Consider the following 21647-nt stretch of genomic DNA (forward strand, 5'->3'; position numbering starts at 1 on the left):
TTTTTCAAATTTTTTAAATTTTTTAAAATTTTTCAATCTTACAAAAGAATTGATATCAGTCAAAAACACTCAAAAGAGTAAAAGTGACGCAAGTCCCTGTGCATACTTCCAAAACAACTGATATCGCTGGAGGTGACGCATTCTGCGCTTGTACGCAAAAACTGTAACAGCAAAAATTTGACCAAAGAAATTCTAGAAACAAAATTTTACCAAAAAAATTTTGCGTCACAAGTGGCAGATGTTGAGGAAAGTACTTTAAAGAAATTTTTTAAAATAGGCAAGAATACGTCCTAATACGTCCGAATCATCTGCCACTCTTTGACGCAAAATTTTTTTTGGTAAAATTTTGTTTCTAGAATTTCTTTGGTCAAATTTTTGCTGTTACAGTTTTTGCGTACAAGCGCAGAATGCGTCACCTCCAGCGATATCAGTTGTTTTCGAAGTATGCACAGGGACTTGCGTCACTTTTACTCTTTTGAGTGTTTTTGACTGATATTTATGTTCACGGCAGAGTAAAATAAACCAGACAGTGGCGGAAACGCCATATAAGGGAACTAATACACTGTATGAAAATGAACTCGAATGAACACTGACATAAGTTGAAAAATTTTATGCGCAAAAAATATAGGGCTATAAGATAATTCAGGTCAAATCAAGCCCTCTTGCTTGGGTTACTTTTCTCTGACGTGTTTTATATTCGAGTATAAAAATTTTATTCAAAAACGTTAACTTTATACATCAAGTAGCCAAAACTTTACTTCAAGTTTTTAAAAAGAATACCTTACTCGGTAATGGGATAAATTATGGAAATAGTACTTCTTCTGTGTTTACCGACATCGGCTACGCCTTATCTGCCCCATTGACAAGTAATGTACTATAAACTCAGGTCGGGAATTGCCCTAATATATTTATTTAACAATAGAAAAGTACAGTTTAGAAAAACTGCCGGTAATTCCATAAAATTGTACTTTTGTTAAATATTTTAACCCAAAACACCTAAAACCAAACCAAAAACTCTTTTTGTGTGTTGTGAAAATTATATTTTTTTACAGTCGGAGAAATTTAGATTTCGGGTGTTTAGAGATATCATCTTTTCTCTTATTCTCTCAATTGCCATTTGAAATAACATGTGAAATGAGAGAATACAGGAAAACGATGATGTCTCTTAAAATCCCGAAATCTATTTTTCTCCGACGTAGCACAAGCACATGCATAAAATAAGTGATTACAATCTGTCTTGCAAAATACTGTTGATTTTATTTGCGAATGTTTTAGCACCTTCGATATTCTCTGCAGTCGATGGCAGTTTCTTCAAATTATCGTACCAACTCACTACATTTGCATATTTGCTCAGGTTTGCACCAAGTTCCTGCAAAATGTGAATTAAAATTGTAACAAAAAAAAACCATTATTTGCTTTCTTTAGAGCGCTCACCCATTGGCAATTTTCTAGCCTACATTTGTGCGCAAAAATTTTCGTTTTTTGAAGATTTCTCTGAACCAAAATCTTTTTTTGAAAAAGTAAAACCATTAAAGCATGCAAAAATGTGTTACTTTTAAGGGAAAAATTGGTTTGTAGATGTTAACTTATTCCACTCGGAGAAACCTTTGCAAATGTGTAAATTTATGTGTTTTGCAAATGTTTCTCCAAGTGTTTTAAGTTATCGACCACAAACCAATTTTTCCCTTAAAAGTAACACATTTTTGCATGATTTAATGGTTTTACTTTTTCAAAAAAAGATTTTCGTTCAGAGAAATCATCAAAAAACGAATATTTTTGCGCACAAATGTAGGCTAGAAAATTGCCAAGGGGTGAGCGCTCTTAACACCTTACAACAGCATAGTTCAAAACGCTATACCAATAAGCTGAACTCTAATACATTATTTTATACTTTTGTAACAAAATTGATCAAATAGAAGTTATAAACTGATAGACTAAAAATTCCCTTTGATCGACGGAAAATTTCGAATTCCGTTCAACTAGGCTTTTGTCTTGGAAATTAACTATCATCGGGTGATCGTAATTCTAATCTTCAGGCTGGGAAACATTTATCCATAAAAATTACGGACAAAACTGATCAGCAAGCACGAAATTCATCAACAATTCACATTTCGTGTTATGATGCGTAAACTCACCAAAAGTCATCAGTATAGAATAAAGCTACGACGTTAAGTTCAGTTCAGCTCGCAACACTACTCTCGCGATAAGTTGACGTGTATGATTGACTCAATTGATATACATTTCCACGATAAACTACTTAAATATTCTAACGAACTTCACAAATTTCCAGCACATCTATTCCAGAAACAAACGAGCCGTCAGAACAGTCGGAGCGTTTGCTGCAACTGAGCCCCGTACAAACCCGTACATCTATTGCGCACGTGACCCTAGTTCGTCCGTCGCCCTACTTTGACCGTAAACCTATGCGCCGGTTAAAGTAGTTAAAGTAAAATTATTATGTAATGTGTACATCTTAGAAATTGCGCATAGCGCAATTACGAAGCCCCGTACGACGTTCCTTTCAAATAAAACAAAAATTTCAAATCGCCCTAAAATTTTAATTTATTGAGTATAAATACACATAGTATCGATTATCTTTCAAATAAAACAAAAATTACGAAAAACGGATGAAATTTACTCGAGTTGTATGTAAAATACGCATAGGGCCCTAGTAGCGGCCTTAGTCCGAGGACCCAAATTTAATTTTTTTTTCAACAACATTCTATTGGGCCTTTGATTACCTTCCAAATGAAACAAAAATTACGAAAAACGGATGAAATTTGCTCGAGTTGTATGTAAAATACACATAGGGCCCTAGTAGCAGCCTTAGTCCGAGGACCCAAATTACATTTTTTTTCAACAACATTCTATTCGGCCTTTGATTACCTTCCAAATGAAACAAAAATTACGAAAAACGGATGAAATTTGCTCGAGTTATATGTAAAATACACATAGGGCCCTAGTAGTGGCCTTAGTCCAAGGACCCAAATTTAATTTTTTTACAACAACATTCTATTCGGCCTTTGATTACCGTCCAAATGAAACAAAAATTACGAAAAACGGATGAAATTTGCTCGAGTTGTATGTAAAATACACATAGGGCCCTAGTATCGGCCTCAGTCCGAGGACCCAAATTTTTTTTTTTTTCAACTACATTCTATTCGGCCTTTGATTACCTACCAAATAAAACAAAAATTACGAAAAACGGATGAAATTTGCTCGAGTTATGTGTAAAATACACATAGGGCCCTAGTAGTGGCCTTAGTCCAAGGACCCAAATTTAATTTTTTTACAACAACATTCTATTCGGCCTTTGATTACCTACCAAATAAAACAAAAATTACGAAAAACGGATGAAATTTGCTCGAGTTATATGTAAAATACACATAGGGCCCTAGTAGTGGCCTTAGTCCAAGGACCCAAATTTAATTTTTTTTTCAACCACTTTCTATTCGGCCTTTGATTACCTTCCAAATGAAACAAAAATTACGAAAAACGGATGAAATTTACTCGAGTTGTATGTAAAATACGCATAGGGCCCTAGTAGCGGCCTTAGTCCAAGGACCCAAATTTAATTTTTTTTTCAACAACTTTCTATTCGCCGTTCGATTACCTTCCAAATGAAACAAAAATTACGAAAAACGGATTAAATTTACTCGAGTTATATGTAAAATACACATAGGGCCCTAGTAGCTTTTCACTTCTAAGGCCTAACTCACGGTCCACTCACCCGATTTTAAAAAACTTTTTTTTTCCTGGATTGGTATTGACAATACCTATCATTTGCCGTGTCATTTACATTTCCATCGTTTATTTTGCCATAAATATCACCAAAAGACCTTAAATCACTTAGGTGGCCCTAACTCACGAAGGGCCCATCTTCGAACTTTCTTCAGGGAAAAAAAAATTTGAAATCGGATTTGATTTACTCAAGATATCGACGTGACAGACAGACGGACAGACGGCCCAAATTTTTATTGCGGATTCGTCATCTATGAACATAGGCAAACACTTTGCCCTTACCGTCTGCTTCGAATTCCATCAATTACACACGGCATCGTAATCCTATAAGCCCCTTTGTACTTCGTACGGGGCTAAAAACCAATAAACCAGAAACTCGCGCTCCGTCAAAAGAATTAAGTATTTTCAACTATTGGCGGAACGGTTTAAGGTATTGGAAAGATGTTCAGTCACAACATTTCATATTCAAATACTCACAACAATATTGGCCACAGATGAAAAGAGCGAAAAATCAGCGATTGTCGGTTCCGCACTGCCTGAAACATATTTTTTGCCTTCCAAATACGTATTCAAAAAACCTATGGCTTCAAACAGTTTCTGACGAGCGTCATCTGAAATCGTAGTCTGTCCTTGATAAAAAGCTGGTAACTGAAAATAAATAAAAATTAGAAAAAAATGCTCAAAAATACCTCAAAGAAAAATTGAATTACAGTGACACCACGAAGCCGTGGATAAAGGGTTCCACAATCAAAGTGCAAAAATTGGTTGATCAGCGCACGTTCTCTGGCATCATTCGGATAAACCGAATGGCCACTGGGGAAGTACTTCTCCACCAAATAAACAGCAATGGCTCGAGATTCAGTCAAAATAAAACCGTCATCGTCAAGGACAGGCACAGTGTGTTGATGGTTGATTTTAATGTAGTTGTCACTTAGATGCTCTTTTTTCAAAAGGTCAACAACACGAATCTAAGATATTGTTTTATTATACATTTAGAGTTTGATAATGACCTTGAAATACAATTCATATCAATAGAATAAAGATCGCTTACCTCAACATCAATGCCCAAATGTCTGATGGTACTCAATGCTACACGGCAAGGTCCGCTAAGAATTTATATCAAAAATTACAAATCAGAACAGAAGATTTTCTTAAAGAAACAATTCATTGTAGTGCTTCCTTTTGTGTGGTGTTACCTTATCGCACAATAATACAAAACTATTGGAGCCATTGCAACAAAGTAATTAACTTTATTAACATTACTTAAGCAATGAAAAAACTACTCGAATCACTTCAGATGCGCGACAAGCTCTACGTCGAAGATGATTACAACCTATATGTGTTTGTTAGATAGTTGTGACACATCCAAACAAAACGTATGCCAATGCACTTATGAAATGAAAGGCAACTAAGGCTTGATTTCCACTTACAAGAAACCACTCTGTTTTACCCCCGTTTAGCTAAACGGCGTATCTTTTCTATTTTTTGTTAAGTGTAAACGGAGAGAAAACTGAATGCTTTTTTCGTAAGTGGAAATTAAGACTAAAGCTAGCTCATTTTTACGATCAACTTCATGTTGATTAAAATCACTAATCAATTCAACGACAAGATTATAAAAATAAGAGATAATTTGACATATTCCATTTGTGGTATATATACGTGAATTTGCCGGTATGATATGATTAGTCTTATCATGGGAAGATACCAATATGAATGAGAGTAGTCCGTAGCAGATTTTAATTAACCTTTTTACCTTACTAGGGAGGTAATGTGGCTCTTCCGCCCCTAGGGAATACATTTTACCGCGCTCGTAAGGTATAGCAAAATAGAATATACGGGCCGAAGCCCTTGGATAATTTTACTCATATAAAATTACTTCCCTTGTATAGTATAACCTACCAGCAGTTTAGGAAGGATATGCCAATCTTCGAACTTTTACCTTTCAGGTCAAAATTCTAATAAGAACAAATTTATTATACCAAGGAAAAAGGGAAACATTATGATTGAATGGAAGCTCAGAATCAGTGTTATACCAACACAGGTTCTTTTGTCCCACGTATATTGAACTTTCTCGCTTATTCACACTCTTCCAACAAATCCAATTTTTGCTTTACTTTATACAATTGAATAGATACTGTGAAACGTTGCCAATATCAGAATTCATCAGGCCTGAAGAAATTCATCGAAACCGCACCGCATGTTTATGGATAGACAACATCACTTGGCTGAAATTATGCCTACATTTGGGCGTTTGTTACCTATGTTATTTTCGATGATAACTTCGTATCGGCGTCCTTTCTGGAAAAAGTGGACACAAACCGATGGTCCCACTTTTTTAAGAAAGGACGCGGACGCGGTAACATATTTAACATATTTAGGATACAATTTGGCGTAGTGACGCAAAATTTGTTTTGGTAATTTTTTTTTCTAGAATTTTTTCGGTACAATTTTGAGTGTCACCCCCACCGATATCAATTCTTTTGTAAGTTGATAAAAGGACTTGCGTCACACCTCCACTGTAAGCAGAAACTTAGTTATGTGTGCAAATACCATGCAAACAAATCAGTGGATAATTGTAGGAAAGCGGAAAAACCACCATGGCACAAAATCCGGAATCTACCTACGTAGTATACTTCTTTTTTTCAAAGTTATGGTATAAGAAAAGAAGCATATTGTAATGGTTTAGCTTAAGAAAATAAATGTGTCAGAGCAAAATTGATGGTTGGTCAGAAATGGCCAGTTTCAATAAAAAGAGTACCAGATCTCTAGTTTAAAAGAAATTTTTAATAATTTTCACTTTTTTGTGACGTGTGTTGGATACATGAGTTACCAAACATTGCTATGACGGTGATACCGCGTTACGATGATTAGTATTATGGGACGAGTAGCCGCCGCCGCCGACATATTGCTACTAAGCCGGCTTCTAATCTTTTAATCTTATTAGCCCGTACTTGGCAAAGTTCTGAAAGAACAGGTTACGACAACCACGAAGGCGGGTGGCACCAAATTTTACAAACAGAAATTGTGAGAAATCAACTTGAAGAAAATATTTTTGTCGAAAATTCAGGATTTTTTTTGGTTAAGTTCCATTTTACATATAAACTTCCCAGCCGTTGACGTAATCAGTCAAAAACACTCAAAAGAGTAAAAGTGACGCAAGTCCCTGTGCATACTTCCAAAACAACTGATATCGCTGTAGGTGACGCATTCTGTGCTTGTAACGCAAAAACTGTAACAGCAAAAATTTGACGAAAGAAATTCTAGAAACAAAATTTTACCAAAAAAATTTTGCGTCACAAAGTGGCAGATCGTTCGGACGTATTAGGACATATTCTTGCCTATTTTCAAAAATTTCTTAAAAGTACTTTCCTCAACATCTGCCACTTGTGACGCAAAATTTTTTTGGTAAAATTTTGTTTCTAGAATTTCTTTGGTCAAATTTTTGTTGTTACAGTTTTTGCGTACAAGCGCAGAATGTGTCACCTCCAGCGATATCAGTTGTTTTGGAAGTATGCACATGGACTTGCGTCACTTTTACTCTTTTGAGTGTTTTCGACTGATATCAGTTCTTTTGGAAGAATTAGTAGATTAAAAAAATTTAAAAAAATTTCAAAAATTTCAAAAATTTCAAAAATTTCAAAAGATTGAAAAATTTGAAAAATCTAAAAAATTTGAAAAATTTAAAAATGTTTGAAAAATTTTAAAATGTTTGAAAAATTTAAAAAATTTTGAAAAATTTTAAAAAATTTGAAAAATTTAAACAATTTTGAAAAATTTAAAAAAATTTGAAAAATGTAAAAAAATTTGAAAAATTTTAAACTTTAAAAAATACTAAATTTAGGAAAAAAAATTGAGGCGAGCAGAGCTTACCAAATACCAAAAGCGAACAAATTTGTTCTACCATACCCATCCACACACACACACTTAAAGGTGTTCTTATATGGGGCCTATATGGGAACTTCGAGGAGCCCTAGCTCCGAAACGAGGCCGGTTCCCCCCAAATTTTTTTTTCTGGAATGTCTTAGATTGACGACTAGAATCTACTCCCAAAATTTCAACAAAATCTAAAGAAGACTTTAGAAGATAGGAAACACGGACGGACGGACGGACGGACTAACAAAGTAACGTAGGATTTTTTCATTTCGTTTAAAGTACTGAAATTGACCAAAATGTATGGAAATGGGGCTTCTTGGAAGATTTTTTGCGTGGCCAAATTTTAAGCTGCAAGAACGTGTGATAGCTCGTTGAACTCGTACGGACGCCCAGTTTTTTTTAATGGTAATTTCGAGTCATTTGTCTTTGAATTGAAGAACTTCAATATTTGCTGTATATATGGTTCTGCAGTCGATGACAAAAATTTATTTTGAAATTTTTTCTAGTAATAGGACTTGCGTCACGGGCGCTATGCTAACGCGCGCCCATGATTATGTGTCCCCGCCTTCGTGATCAACTCAGAGTTGTCTTAAGCTGTTCTTTCAGAACCTTAATACTTGGTACGGGGCTTAAAATTAAAAGAAAACGTAATAATCGTTTCGTATGGGAAATTCCACGTAATTTGTAAAAATGCATGTGAACTACAAATTAAGTGAAATGTCCTGTATATCCACTGATAATATGTTCATAAAAACAGTTTCGCAATTTTAATAGCTCTTGTAGCTACACACGCGGAATTCTGAAAACCGACATATTTTGTGTTTTGTGTTTTATGCGAGTTTTTGATTTCTCCCTTTAAAAATACGCAAGTGTAGTTATAGTTATTCATGAAGATTAAGTTCAATAGTCTAGGCTCCACATAGTATTCTGGCTGCATGAAAGAATACCTGATTAGTTTCTGGTAGAGTTCGCTGCTATGAAAAATCATTCATCCACAATTAACAAAATTGTAAATCTTTTTTTATTTTCAAACATCCAGTCTCGCATCCATTGACATTTGATGTGTGAAGAAATATATAGTTCAATTCAATTATAGTTATTTTCATGTGTCGGGACCGAAAATGAGTGAGTTTTGAGATATTTCTCGATTTTCGGCCCCTTACATGAATTTTTTGTGTGTGTATTTGTTGATCACACGTTACTGTAGGTTAAGATTTGGCCGAGATATTGAATTTCAAAATTACATTAGTTAGTTCCTTCGAAAAAGTTCGATTTCGTAACTCCTAAACGTTTCTTACGATTTTCCAGAAATTTTGGTTATAGGTTAATCTCGGGCCCTAGATCAAATTATTATTTTTTAAAAATGGGAGTACGCAAGCGTTTTTGGGAGCTAGGGCTCCCTGAAGTTTCCATACAAATGCTTAAACTCTTTTTTGAGCGGTGAAATCCTATCAGTGAGCTGTCGATTTTTTATGTTTTCTGTTTCTTTTCTTGAAGAAAAGACGATGTAGCTCTGTATTTTTATCCGATCACATTTAGCGAAAAACGCTAAAATGTCATCAATTATGATTTCCACAGAGGAAGTTTTGATACAGGAGGTCCTAATGTAAATGCGTCGATTGTCGATTGTTCTTGTCCTCGAATTGAAAACATTGAATTGGGACTGGAATTTTATTTGGCTGCAGGTGTACCATCCGAGAAAATTAACATTGGAATGATTACATATGGACGAACATTTACGTTGGACTCTCACGACGGATTTAGTGCATTTAGTGATGACGAAACGTTAAGGAATGGAGGTAACGAAGGAGCCGGTAAGCAGGGAGTTTGCTCTTTGACTTCTGGCATTCTATCTTACTATGAAATCAAACATTTGGTGTCTGATGATAATGTGGTTGTCGACAAAGTCCTAATGTCAGCCTGTGCTCGATTCGATTCAGGATTCAGGTTATACAAAGGAGACTGTCGTAAGTTTTAAGTTTAAGTTTAAGTAATAAGAAAATGTGTTTTGCTAGAAGAAAACGATTAGGTGGAATCATGATTTGTGATGCAGAAATGGACGACCACCTTGAACTCGTTAGAAACATGAAAGAAAACATTCCCAGTAATAGTTGCGATAATTTCAAACTCCCAGGATGTCCACGTTCGAGGAAAAAGTGTGCGGCCATTCGTCAAAAACCTGCGAGGCCAACAAAGAACTTTTCGTCGAATCCCGGTCCAAAATAAACATTCTACAGCTATGCGATCATGTAAGGAACTAAAGTTGGAGGTGTGGTCTGTAAAAAAGATTAAAAAGCTACGAAACCCGACGTAACTTGTAGGAAAGTCGGATTAACGAGGGCAGTTTGGTCAACTGATGCCGATTGCGAACTAGATTCTGCAGATTGTGGAGATCGTCCTTATCCAATAATTGGAGTAGCAGAGAACGGAGGATCGGGATCCACACTTTATTATGCTAAAATAGATCCTACCTTAAAACTACCTATTTGGAGCTAATACGCACACAAAAAGTTTTCTTCACCGAATCCTGGACAGGTGAATGGATTCAAACAGCACGATTGGTATAAAAATGGTCAACTTCTATTGGAAAATGATTTGCTTAAAGACAGCCAAAGGTCGCATTAACGAAAACGGAAAGCTACTGGTGCAGGAAGGCATCCTGCCGATTTTTGGACCACGGCTGCAAAACTTTTAACAACAGTGGCCGGATTACCGAATCCCGCAGTTTGTGCTTAACACTTGGAACTCGAGGTGTGAATAACCTATTCAGTGATTCAAAGACTCGTGGTGGTGAAGACGGCCTAAAACAATTTTCGGAAATGGGGTGTTGATTACCCCACAGTTGATCCTGCGGATGATATAGACAAAGACGAAGAAGATGAAGTTGACGATGAGGACGGTGATGACGATGAAGACCTTAAAGGCTGTTTTTTTTTAAAATAATTTATAATTTCAACACTGAGTCGAGCAATAGTAGGTTACAGTGCATGCTGCGAAAATGATTCATTACATGGGGGAACAATTTTGAGATACGAGCAACACACACGCGTGAGTTGCGAGTTTCAAAATTGTTTCCACAAGTAATGAATCATGGCAACAGCTTGCACTGTATTCTATTTTATTGCTTGTCCAAGCGAAAATTGATTCTTACATATCAATTCCTTAACGCAGTAACAACGAATCTAGTATACCGCCGAACCCTCCGAAATTGGCTCACACGTCTACGAAGAAAAAAATCCCGAAAACAACACTAATGTTATGTTGGTATTGTTACAGCAGTAATCTCAATACACGTCACAACGGTCACAACAGTCGGCTTGTCACTGAATTGTTTTTCCGTTTCAGGATAATGCATTAATTTTGTTGTTTTCGTTATTTAGAATAAAAATTTTGCAGTGAAGTGAAGTGAATAATGTCTAACATAAGCAAAGTGTTTAGTGTTCTCGAATATAAGTGAAAAATACGCAACTAAAAGTGTTTGCCATGTGTTCATTACAAACATTGAATTTATTGCTGAAGCAAAAAAATGGCTGACACTTTCAGTTTTGTTATTTTCTTTTCGAAATAATTCAAATGCTTTTGCGACATTCAACTCACGCCACTGGAAAATTTGTGTTCAAAAACACAAAACATCAATAATTATTTTCTTTTTTTCTGTTGGAAGGCATTAAATATTTCAGATGATGCATTCTCCTTCGCGGCTGCACCCCGCGAAAACTCGTTTTACGTGAATGACTGTGCACCCCGCGAAAATAGAGATTCCTTGACGATAGTGTCACACAAATATCCCTCATGTAATCGACCATTTTCGCAGGGGCCAAATTGATATGTAAGAATCAATTTTCGCTTGGGGCAAGCAATAAAAATTAATGCTTTTAGTACTCTTCTTCATTTTCGTATGTAATTAATATATCATCAAGAAAGGCGAAACAGAAGTATAATTGTTGTCGTTTCTTTAATGTCGGTATCCAAAGTTACAAGGCTCTATGACTCTTCGTCTGAGCGCCTATAGCGAGACGAACAAACAAACATTAACCTTTATATTTTAAGATAGGACTGTGATTGGCAATATATTTTTATTCAGCAGCGGTCATATACATCAATGAGTTGACGAAAGATTAACATAGTTTAATGGTCACTTTGCCGATACTTTTACCCGAATGTAAATGTTCAACTCCTCGAACAGCGCCATTGAGTCCACTGAAAATGCCATCAGAAGTATTTTCCCCAAAATCGTTTGTTATGTTCAATTTTCCACTATCCACATCCCTGATCAATTCATTTAAATAAACTGGAAACTTATCGACGTGATTTAGTAAAAAAAATCCAGTCAACGTGATGTCGTTCATGAGCAATACGCTTGGCTGGATTTCGATTTTCGGGAATCCTTCAGTCCTGTAGCCTGCGATTCCACCAATGAGTATCATACGGCCAAATGAGGCTAAATGCGGTATAAGAGTTTCAGTCACTTTGCCACCTATTGTCTCCCAGATAACGTTCACACCATCTGGATAATCACGCTTCAATATCGCATTTAAATCTTCCTCTTTGTAATTGATGACATGGTCTGCTCCAATGCCTTTTAGAAAAGTGACCTTGTCGGCAGATGACGTTGTACCAATTACGTAAGCCCCTTTGGATTTTGCCCATTGAACAGCTATATGACCAGTGCCACCAGCAGCTGCTGTAATCAGAACTTTGTCACCGGCTTTAATATTTCCGGCATAGTCTAATCCAATCGCAGCGCTTAGGCCACAAACCATAACTGAAATGTATTTTGGATCAGCAGCAGGTATCGGAATCAATTCTTTTGCTTCTGCCAACTGAAATAAAAAATCGAATTAAGCTCCAAACAAAATTTTTATGTTTTTTATCGATAGCGAACGTTATTATGAAATACAGTTCCATCATGCAATTTTTGTATTTCGATTCGAAATTTCGTGTTTTTAGTGGTTTTAAAAATGATTTATAAAGTTGACTTTATGTATCTGTTTTGCAGCGAGATAAAGTGATTTTTCACGCTAGCCTTCGTGCCTTCGGCTCGGGTTTTAAACTTACCACTGGCCAGAATAAAAATTTGGAAACATGTACATAATATGCTATTTTAGCACATGAAAGAAAACAAAGTGTCTTATAATAACGTTTTCGCAATTCCGGTCCATAATCATCACCTTTCCATGCATCCATTTAATGTCGTTTTGAAGGTATTTATTTCACTGTATTCCCGGACACAGCGCAACATGAACTTTTTTTCGCACGCAGTGCGTTATCAACTTTTTTTTCGCACGCAGTGCGATATCACCTTTTTTTTCGCACGCTAAAGAACCTATTACCTTCAACGAAGGCTAAATTTTTATAAATAAAAATCTTGCATTGACCAGAAATCGAACCCCCGACACCAAAAGGTTTTTCAGCACAAAGCAGCGACTATAGCCATTCGGCTATAGAGTCACACAATTATACCGAACGCATTGTTGAAGCGTATATACTAAGCATTGACTACTCGATTTCATTCAAAGCGTCTCTTTACATCACATTGCAATGTGTATTATAATGCAGCCTTCTTGATCGTTCAAATGAATTTCTGTATACACAAGAATTTTGGAACAAAATGTAGGACATGTTTTGCATTGGAAAGGTGATTATGGCCCGAAATTGCGAAAAACGTTGTATCTACCACGGTAGGTATGCCGGTATTTTTTCGCACACGACGTCTTGTCGACCTCGGCTTCGCCTCGGGTCGACAATCGACATCTAGTGCGAAAAAATACCTTCATACCTACCTTGGTAGATAAATAACTATTTCCATCGGTAAAAAATATAATTTTTTGTTTGATTGGAACTTAATTGACCGACGTCAAAAACGAGTCCCATAGTTCGTTTTGATATTACCTGATATTCCGAATAGCCGGCACCTGAACATGACATAACGGCTTGGCCCACTTTGAACCCAGTGACATCTTCTCCAACCGCTTCCACTACACCAAGGCTTTCAAATCCAATGTCGAACGGTACTTTTCCAACAGTGAAGTATCTAGCTGCTGTAACGTTAAGATCGGCGGCATTTACACCAGAAAAATGGTTTTTAACTAGAATTTGATCGCTTCCCGGTTTCGGTATAGGTAGTTCGAATATTGATGTAGCTTTTCTGAAGTCAGCAGTCACATTGGTTACTTGCAATTTCTTGAATGTTGCCATGTCAACAGGAGTTTACTTTAGAATGTTAGTTCAATTATAAACGAGATTTATTCTTGTTGTGTGTATACACAGCAATGCTGCGTGATTGACTGGGAAGAATGACGAGGCCAAGTATAAGTATAACTACGAACAACTTATCATCTGTTTCAACACAATAAACCATTTGTTAGTTTAGTTATACTCTTGATACCCTGGTACATATATATTTTTTTTAAATAAATCATTTATTCATCATTCTATTATTTCTGAAAACAAAATGATATATCCAGAGGCGCCGACCCATGAGGGGGCAAGATTACTCTTTCAATTTTACCTCGCTTTTACGTTGTATTCAAAATTATTATTAGAAATCTGTCCCACAGGTCAGTGAGTGCAGAAAATCGGATTTGTCAAACCTGTCAAAATTATAAAATTGAGCCGTCACCACTCATTAAGTTACAATTATTCTGATTCGTCCTCATTGTTCAGATTTTTAATTTCGTTTCACCTCATTTGATCAGAATACTACAATACTTCGGAGCATGTTGGTGGCAAAGTCAGGGTTTTTCCCGAAAGTCACCAATTTGGGAGCTGTGAGCATTTTAAGTGTGAGCTATATCTCGGAAACTATAGAGCTTGGGCAGTTCGGTTCATAGGCAAATTTATAGTTTTAGATTCCAGTCCACACGTTCCCAAAAGTCGCTCATTTGGGAGCGACGCTACGAGCGTTTTAATATGAGCTATGTGATCTATATATCTTGGAAAATATGACAGATAAAAAGTTTCTAACAAAATTCTCATAATTATTCTCGAAACTTAGCATCTGGGCTGGTATCCTTTTCAGGAATTAAAGGCGAATTTCAAAAAATATTTAATTTTACATTTTATTAAATACTCTTACCGCTTAAATAGCATTTGAACATAAATCTGTAATTAATCATAAACAATAAAGTCAAGTGACACAAGCTTAATTAATTCTACGAGCATAAGTGTTGATTTTTGTCTATTCAGTTCTACAACAACTTCATTTCGATTGCATGCAGTAAATTTAATCTAGCTGCTTCCGATATCTGGTAATTTCCAACCTAGACAAATTGGTAAATTTTAATAATTGATGTGGACTCGGATCGGTTGTCATTGTAACCAAGTTCACACTTACCATTGTTCTTGTGCAAGTTTGCATGATATTCAAACATTTCCCTAGCCCGTTCCTGACTATATGGAGTTCGCAAAATTATCTAGAAAAATTGGATCGTTCATTAAAACATTGTTGTATGTTAAAACTTGAAAATCTATTTCTCCATCTAATAGGACGTTCATCATTTTAATCACAAAAGCACCAATGTCAAGCAATGAGGAATGTGAAACACCTGTAACTAATGGTGTTATCGTAAAGATCCTCAAAAGTTGTGGCCTTTGCACTAGTTTATTTCACTGGAAACATACACACATTTAAATTACAGCGTTTCCGCTAAGACGTAATTTTTAAGATTACCGCCGACATTCAGTTTTTACTGGGTCATCATTTTCATCATTTTGGTGTCTTTGACGAATATTTTATGACAACCGCTACGTGAACTGTTCAAACAACATAAGAAGTACATTCACACACAAAATCAATTAATTAATCCAGAGAACTTCAAATAGTCCCGTTAATTAAGTTAATTAATTGTAAAAAATATGATCGAATCGTTTGTAGTATTAGCTTTCATAAAAGTCGATTACCAATCTAAAAGCTAAATTACAGAAAATCAAACGGTCTCACAAACACTTTCGTAAACAGAAATTTTACAGATAAACTGACCTTTGTTTTGTCGAAGTCAACACGAGCATTTCCAGTAATTAGCGTCGATGAAACTTGCATTAACACATTTTCCATAGAGTATGCTGAACTCCACCCTTGTTTGGTCAATAATTCCATGCACAACGCACCTTCATCCAGCACATGACCACCTGGTTGATTAAAGAATATATTTAGATATATAATTCTTAGCAATGAAAGAATCGTACCCTTTATGGCCGGATAGGTGACTTGGATGAATGGAGCGGAATATGGAAACGTTTCCTCAAACGTAATTCTCATATGGATGCTGTGATTGAGTCCTTGTTCTCTCAATCGATGTAGATCTAACTGTAGCAAACTATCCGGACAGACTAGCATCAACTTAACGTCCCAAACGTCCAATGCATCTTCCACTAATTCTACCGAATACGTTTTGTTTTTGTATGTTTCCGAACGGTAGATCGTATCGAGCTCCTTCAGCAACACCTTACTGCTGTTGGCGGAAGATTGCTAAGAGAAAGCATTTTTGTCATGGTGGAGTACGAATGAAAATTAAAAATAATTTAGACCGAGACCGTCTAATGAGTATCTAGGTTTCATTGAGAACAAAGAAGGTAAACCAGCAATCTAGGCTGTGAAGTGTTAAAACACCGATGCAATAAGATAAAAGACAAAGTGTTCCTGATTGTAATTACCTTTCCGTATTGCAAATTTTTCTGCTTCCTAAGTATCTGAGCATTTTCAGCGTCCATTTCACATTCTGTAGGGTTACCCTACAAGTAGAGAAAAAATTTTACTGCTGACTCTACCTAGAAAACTTTGTTAACCATACCGTGGTAGTATTGCTTCCACTTGCGTTTATTTCAAACATTTCGTCGTTGTCATAGGACTCGTCGTTGTCGGAGCATTCTTCGTCCTCGCATTCGCTTTCAAACTCTTCCTCGTCTCCATCTGCATTTACATTATTTAGCTCATCGCTTTCGTTGCCGGTATCTTCGTCACGTTCCAAAACCGAACTTAAAATTTTTAGTTCATTTAATTCTTCGGGACAAGGTTCTTCATGTATGCGACACAAAAGCTCGACTATCGCTGTCACCTTTAGCGAAATAAATATTTGTATTGACTAATAGGAAATAGTATAGATTACAATAGCAGGAAAGTAATTTGACAGGTACTTTTACTCATTGTGATACGATCGAGGAAAATGGGTTTCCCTAGGAAGGTAGTGGCCCTATTACCTTCCTAGTAAAGTAAATATAGTTACATCAAACCAACCTGATTAATAATTCTATTGTCGCGTTCTTCAGTACATTTATTTAATGCCTCCAATGGTTCCTCCAATAAATCTACTATCGCCTCGTGGTCACTGATGACAAACCAAAGTGGTGGTTCCGATGGGTAAGAACTCTGCACGACAATATGTTTTTTATTATTATAACGATTTCAAATCAACGAAAGCCAATTTTTTAATAAACAATATCAAAAACTCACCGGTATGTTGGCCTGAACATCGTAAAAAGTTTTATTTTGCTGGAAAAATCTGCAAGTAACTTCATCTACCGACGAGTTTAAAATTCGAAATCGATCGTGAGTGTTCGTAAAAACTTGTTGTAACCGAATCAAATCTGATTTTAATTGTCGGGCCATTTTCGTTAACAATTCCTGAACAAAAGTAACAAATTTTTCAAACAAAAAAAAAAACACAAACAGAAAAACAACGTTTGACAAGCACGTGGATCTCAAACCATCTGATTTTGAGTTCGTGTGATTTAACCCGCATCCTTTCAACACACTATAATACAAATACATTTACGCCTTCTTCTACGTAGTTTTTCGTATGTATTGGTTGAAAATTGCAACGAATTTGCAATGAAATATTTCTGCAACTGTAATGGCAGGTAAATTATGCATGATGTTGAATATATACTACACATACACTCACGACTGTACAGTTTATGCTGAGTGCATTTAATGCATTTTTGTTACAAATGTCCTAGAAGGGCGTTCTTTCTAGCAAACTTTTTGAATTTATAACACTCAAATATTTCTTCTTCATTTTCTGAGTCGGTGACGGCAAATTGAAATTGAATTAATCAAATCTGGGAAATTTGCTCGTCTTCGAACTTAGCAGAACCTTTTCTGACGCTTAACGTTATTCTAAGATATGCCCATAAAATACGTAGATTTTCGCACTTTTTTGTCGACTTTGTTGACTGAGGCCGTTTGCACCGCGATAAAAAGAATTTGTTTGAGGCAGAACTATTTTCGATCGGTGTTAAGGAATCTCGCGCTGCGTCATTCACAATAATTCACAAAGTGACATCTTCCTTATACAAAATGTGTCAAAATGTTAATAATTGTGAATGACGCGGCGCGAGATTCCTAGCAACCTTTCGATCCCACAAAAACCTCAAAAGAGGAAAAGGTGACGCTATTCTAGTAAAAATTAAACTTCCAAAACATTTGATATCAGTTTTGGTGACGCATTCTGCGCCTAAACATATTCAATTTTAAACAAGAAAATATGTCGACGATAATTTCACCGATGAGATTTTACAATGAAAATTTAACTAAAAAATGCGACAATAATGAAATAACGAAATTTGAAGATGGCCGTCATTTTCTTGAAATATCGATAAAAGTTTTCCACCAACGAAACTGTATAAGCGATACTTTATCCCACCTCTCTACATGCCATACAGCCGAAAATATCTCAAAAATACGAAATTTCAAGATGGCCGCGATAATCTTGAAATATCGAAAAAAAAAATTACGTCAACGAAACTGTACAGTTGACACTTTTTCCAACTCTATACATGCCGTCGAAAATATCTCAAAAATACGAAATTTCAAGATGGCCGCCATTTTCTTGAAATGTCGATTTTTTTGGACATTCTAACCCTAAACCCTAAAACAAATTCCACATTGAAACCTGAAAACAGAAATTCCAAAATGTTCCAAAAATCTTGCGAAGAAACAAATTTTTCAAATCATGAACCGAAGCGATAGCGGAGGTTCGTGACGCTAGTCGACTCCCTAAGAAAAGAAAACAACCAACGGGAGACTAAGGAACCTATATATAGGCGAACATTTTAACTTTTCCATAATGAACCAAATCAAAAAACAAATATGTTTAAACGAAAGTGCTTGTCAAAACGAGTTCAACGAGCTATAGATCATTAAAAACAGTGGTCTACATCCGGAGAAAACACCACTTGAAAACCACTTGAAATAAAGCATCTTCTTCACACATTTTCAGCACATTTTTCATATTCGAGTTAATAGAAATGTTTCATGTGGGTTTGATATAGGTATCGAACCACTACATCTGTTTGCGAAAACTGCGCTCGCACTTTTGCTAAAACTTGTATTAATTCAATCTTAAGACTTTTTCATCGGCAAATCAATAAATTTTATTGAAGTTTTTTACTTAATTTCTGTAATTAAAACATTTTCATGCAAAAAACCAAAAAACACACTTATATGTAAGCCATTATTTCATTCATATGACAAAAATATGACAGCTACATTTCTATTATAATGATTGTGTAGTAGATCAGTGCTTCATATAAAATGTGCGCGAAATTATGAATTTGAAAAATTTGTTTGTTCGCAAAATTCTTGGATCATTTTCGAATTTCAGGTTTTAGGTTTCAATGTGGAATTTGTTTTAGGGTTAGAATGTCCAACAAAATGGTGGAAAGCAGCCATCTTAGAAATTCTTTGAATTTTTTGTATTTATTGTATTTAGGCCTATATGGCACATACATAGTTGCAGTAAATTGATAATCATAGAGTTTCGTTGACGGATAACTTTTTCCGGCATTTCAAGAAAATAGCGGCCATCTTGAAATTTCGTATTTTTTAGATATTTTCGGCTATACGGCATGTAGATAGTTGGGACAAAGTGTCACTTGTACAGTTTCGTTGGTGGAAAACTTTTATCGATATTTCCTGAAAATGGCGGCCATCTTGAAATTTCGTATTTTTGAGATATTTCCTGCTGTATGGCATGTAGAGAGTTGGGATAAAGTGTCGCTTGTACAGTTTCGTTGGTGGAAAACTTTTATCGATATTTCCAGAAAATGGCGGCCATCTTGAAATTTCGTATTTTTGAGATATTTCCGGCTGTACGGCATGTAGAGAGTTGGGATAAAGTGTCACTTGTACAGTTTCGTTGACGGTAAACTTTTATCGACATTTCAAGAATACGGCGGTTATCTTGAAATTTCATATTTTTGAAATATTTTCGGCGATACTGCATGTTCAACTTAAGAAAACACAATTTTAGATCATTTATCAGAGTTTTAATGTCCATCGACGCACCCAGTGCATTAAGTGATTTCCAGGGTTTGATAACTTGGCGCAAAATATCATAAGTGGAAACAACTTAATTGACTGGGAACATCGATGACTGTTAAAATTCGAAAATGTCTCAAAATGTTCCGAACCAAAAAAAGCCCACTGTAATTGTACGGTATGTAGACTTGAGATAAATTGTCACTTGTAGAGCTTGCTTAACTCTATGTATTACCCAAAACTTCCAAAACAACTGATATCCCACAAAAACCTCAAAGAGGAAAAGGTGACGCTAGCGTAGTAAAAATTTTTAAAAATTTAAACTTCCAAACCATTTGATATCGGTTTTGGTGACGCATTCTGCGCCTCAACGTAATCAATTTTTACCAAGAAAATTTTAACAAGAAAATATGTCAACGAGAAGTTTACCGATGAGATTTTACAACGAAAGCTTTACAAAAAAAATGCGTCACAAAGTGGCAGACGATTATTGTCGTATGAGGGGTTTCCTCAGCATCTGCCACTTGTGACGCATTTTTTTTGTAAAGCTTTCGTTGTAAAATCTCATCGGTAAACTTCTCGTTGACATATTTTATTGTTAAAATTTTCTTGGTAAAAATTGATTACGTTGAGGCGCAGAATGCGTCACCAAAACCGATATCAAACGTTTTGGAAGTTTAATTTTTATTACACTAGCGTCACCTTTTCCTCTTTGAGGTTTTTGTGGGATTCATAATTTCGCGCATATTTAACCCCTTGCTTCGAAAAGACGAGTCCGGCTCGTTTTCGTTGAAACAGTTCAAATATACTAGAATTACCAAAGAATGCCATGAATTCATTTTTTAGTCAGTCAGTAAATTTCGTAAGATTTGTAAATAACGTATAATGTCAGACGTTGATAGCGGATTTACTTATTATTCAGAAAATGAAAATATTTCTTCATCTGATTGGAGCGATTCCGAGGAAGGGAGTGACTCTGAGTACTCCGATGAATCGGACGAATCTGTCGACAGTTGTGATTCCACTGAATGCCATATCCCTGAGAAAAGGACAAAATTTACATCGAAAAAAAATGATCCGATCGAATGGACATGGGATTTGAAGGACAACGCTCCGAAAATAAACAAATTCATTGGCAATCCTGGTATCAACAACTCTGTCTTGCAACGGCTTGGAGAAAATTTTACTGTTTTGCAAATGTTTGAGGAATTTTTCGATGTATCCTTTTGGCAAACAATAACAACCGAAACCAATCGTTACGCTCAGCAAGTAAATGATGGAGAACCGTCTAAAAAAAAGAAAATTGATGAAAAATGGGTACCTGTAACAGTGGATGAAATGAAAACGTATATGGCGTTGAGCATCATCATGTCGCAAGTAAAAAAGCCAAGAGTGTCAATGAACTGGTCAACGAGATCCATAATTCACACGCCAATATTCGCCAGGACAATGCCATACAGAAGATTTTGGTTAATAACTCGATTCCTCCACTTTTCACATAATTCAACATTGGATAAGACTGACAAAATGAGCAAAGTCCGGGAAGCTGTAAATTATTTCAACAACAAATTTGGCCAAATGTACACTCCAGAAGGTGACGTATCAATCGATGAATCACTCATGAAATTCAAAGGTCGTTTGGGTAATGTGGTGTTCTCGCCTCAAAAACGAGCTCGTTATGGCATAAAGTATTATAAACTGTGTGAGTCAAACTCAGGATACTGTTGTGGTTTCAAAATATATACCGGTGATGATGCTTCTGAAAGCAATTCTG

At 35.8% G+C, this 21647-nt stretch overlaps 3 protein-coding genes and 1 long non-coding RNA gene across 5 annotated transcripts; 1 reads left to right on the forward strand and 3 right to left on the reverse strand.

Annotated features, from left to right (window-relative positions):
• Positions 1-1159: 1159 nt before the first annotated feature.
• On the reverse strand, positions 1160-5061 carry LOC119067643 (glutathione S-transferase 1-1-like). The gene is made up of 5 exons (XM_037170742.1): positions 4938-5061; positions 4793-4847; positions 4452-4709; positions 4219-4389; positions 1160-1369 (listed from the first exon to the last, which is right to left on the reverse strand). The coding sequence occupies exons 1-5, from the start codon at positions 4970-4972 to the stop codon at positions 1226-1228; spliced, it is 663 nt and encodes a 220-aa protein (XP_037026637.1). The 5' UTR covers positions 4973-5061; the 3' UTR covers positions 1160-1225.
• On the forward strand, positions 1618-13930 carry LOC119067647. Its single transcript, XR_005085981.1, has 4 exons — positions 1618-1629; positions 8328-8333; positions 8695-8709; positions 13834-13930. It is a non-coding gene; the product is annotated as an uncharacterized LOC119067647 (long non-coding RNA).
• LOC119067638 (prostaglandin reductase 3-like) lies at positions 11675-20682 on the reverse strand. Of its 2 annotated transcripts, XM_037170738.1 has the most exons (3): positions 20670-20682; positions 13507-13864; positions 11675-12437 (listed from the first exon to the last, which is right to left on the reverse strand). In XM_037170738.1, the coding sequence occupies exons 2-3, from the start codon at positions 13810-13812 to the stop codon at positions 11733-11735; spliced, it is 1011 nt and encodes a 336-aa protein (XP_037026633.1). In that variant the 5' UTR covers positions 13813-13864; positions 20670-20682; the 3' UTR covers positions 11675-11732. The 2 variants fall into 2 exon arrangements, with proteins under 2 accessions (XP_037026633.1, XP_037026632.1); XM_037170737.1 differs by lacking the exon at positions 20670-20682 and having other exon boundaries at positions 13507-13907.
• LOC119067634 (ubiquitin-conjugating enzyme E2 Q2-like) lies at positions 14718-17335 on the reverse strand. Its single transcript, XM_037170733.1, has 8 exons — positions 17066-17335; positions 16850-16981; positions 16407-16670; positions 16270-16347; positions 15802-16084; positions 15596-15744; positions 14951-15029; positions 14718-14876 (listed from the first exon to the last, which is right to left on the reverse strand). The coding sequence occupies exons 1-8, from the start codon at positions 17219-17221 to the stop codon at positions 14845-14847; spliced, it is 1173 nt and encodes a 390-aa protein (XP_037026628.1). The 5' UTR covers positions 17222-17335; the 3' UTR covers positions 14718-14844.
• Positions 20683-21647: the final 965 nt, after the last annotated feature.

This window comes from Bradysia coprophila, assembly GCF_014529535.1.
Source record: "Bradysia coprophila strain Holo2 chromosome X unlocalized genomic scaffold, BU_Bcop_v1 contig_128, whole genome shotgun sequence".
Taxonomy (NCBI): domain Eukaryota; kingdom Metazoa; phylum Arthropoda; class Insecta; order Diptera; family Sciaridae; genus Bradysia; species Bradysia coprophila.

What these genes read in the sequence shown, in the direction of transcription:
- LOC119067643 (XM_037170742.1), bottom strand. Translation starts at nt 4,972, where the DNA reads ATGGCTCCAATAGTTTTGTATTATTGTGCGATAAG. An exon ending in TTGTATTATTGTGCGATAAG is followed by an intron (nt 4,848 to 4,937) that starts GTAACACCACAC and finishes ATAAATTCTTAG; the next exon opens with CGGACCTTGCCGTGTAGCAT. An exon ending in CATCTGTGGCCAATATTGTT is followed by an intron (nt 1,370 to 4,218) that starts GTGAGTATTTGA and finishes CACATTTTGCAG; the next exon opens with GAACTTGGTGCAAACCTGAG.
- LOC119067638 (XM_037170738.1), bottom strand. Translation starts at nt 13,812, where the DNA reads ATGGCAACATTCAAGAAATTGCAAGTAACCAATGTGACTGCTGACTTC. An exon ending in CCGGCTATTCGGAATATCAG is followed by an intron (nt 12,438 to 13,506) that starts GTAATATCAAAA and finishes TTTTTATTTCAG; the next exon opens with TTGGCAGAAGCAAAAGAATT.
- LOC119067634 (XM_037170733.1), bottom strand. Translation starts at nt 17,221, where the DNA reads ATGGCCCGACAATTAAAATCAGATTTGATTCGGTTACAACAAGTTTTT. An exon ending in GTGGAAGCAATACTACCACG is followed by an intron (nt 16,348 to 16,406) that starts GTATGGTTAACA and finishes CTCTACTTGTAG; the next exon opens with GGTAACCCTACAGAATGTGA. An exon ending in TTGACTTCGACAAAACAAAG is followed by an intron (nt 15,030 to 15,595) that starts GTCAGTTTATCT and finishes CAATTTTTCTAG; the next exon opens with ATAATTTTGCGAACTCCATA.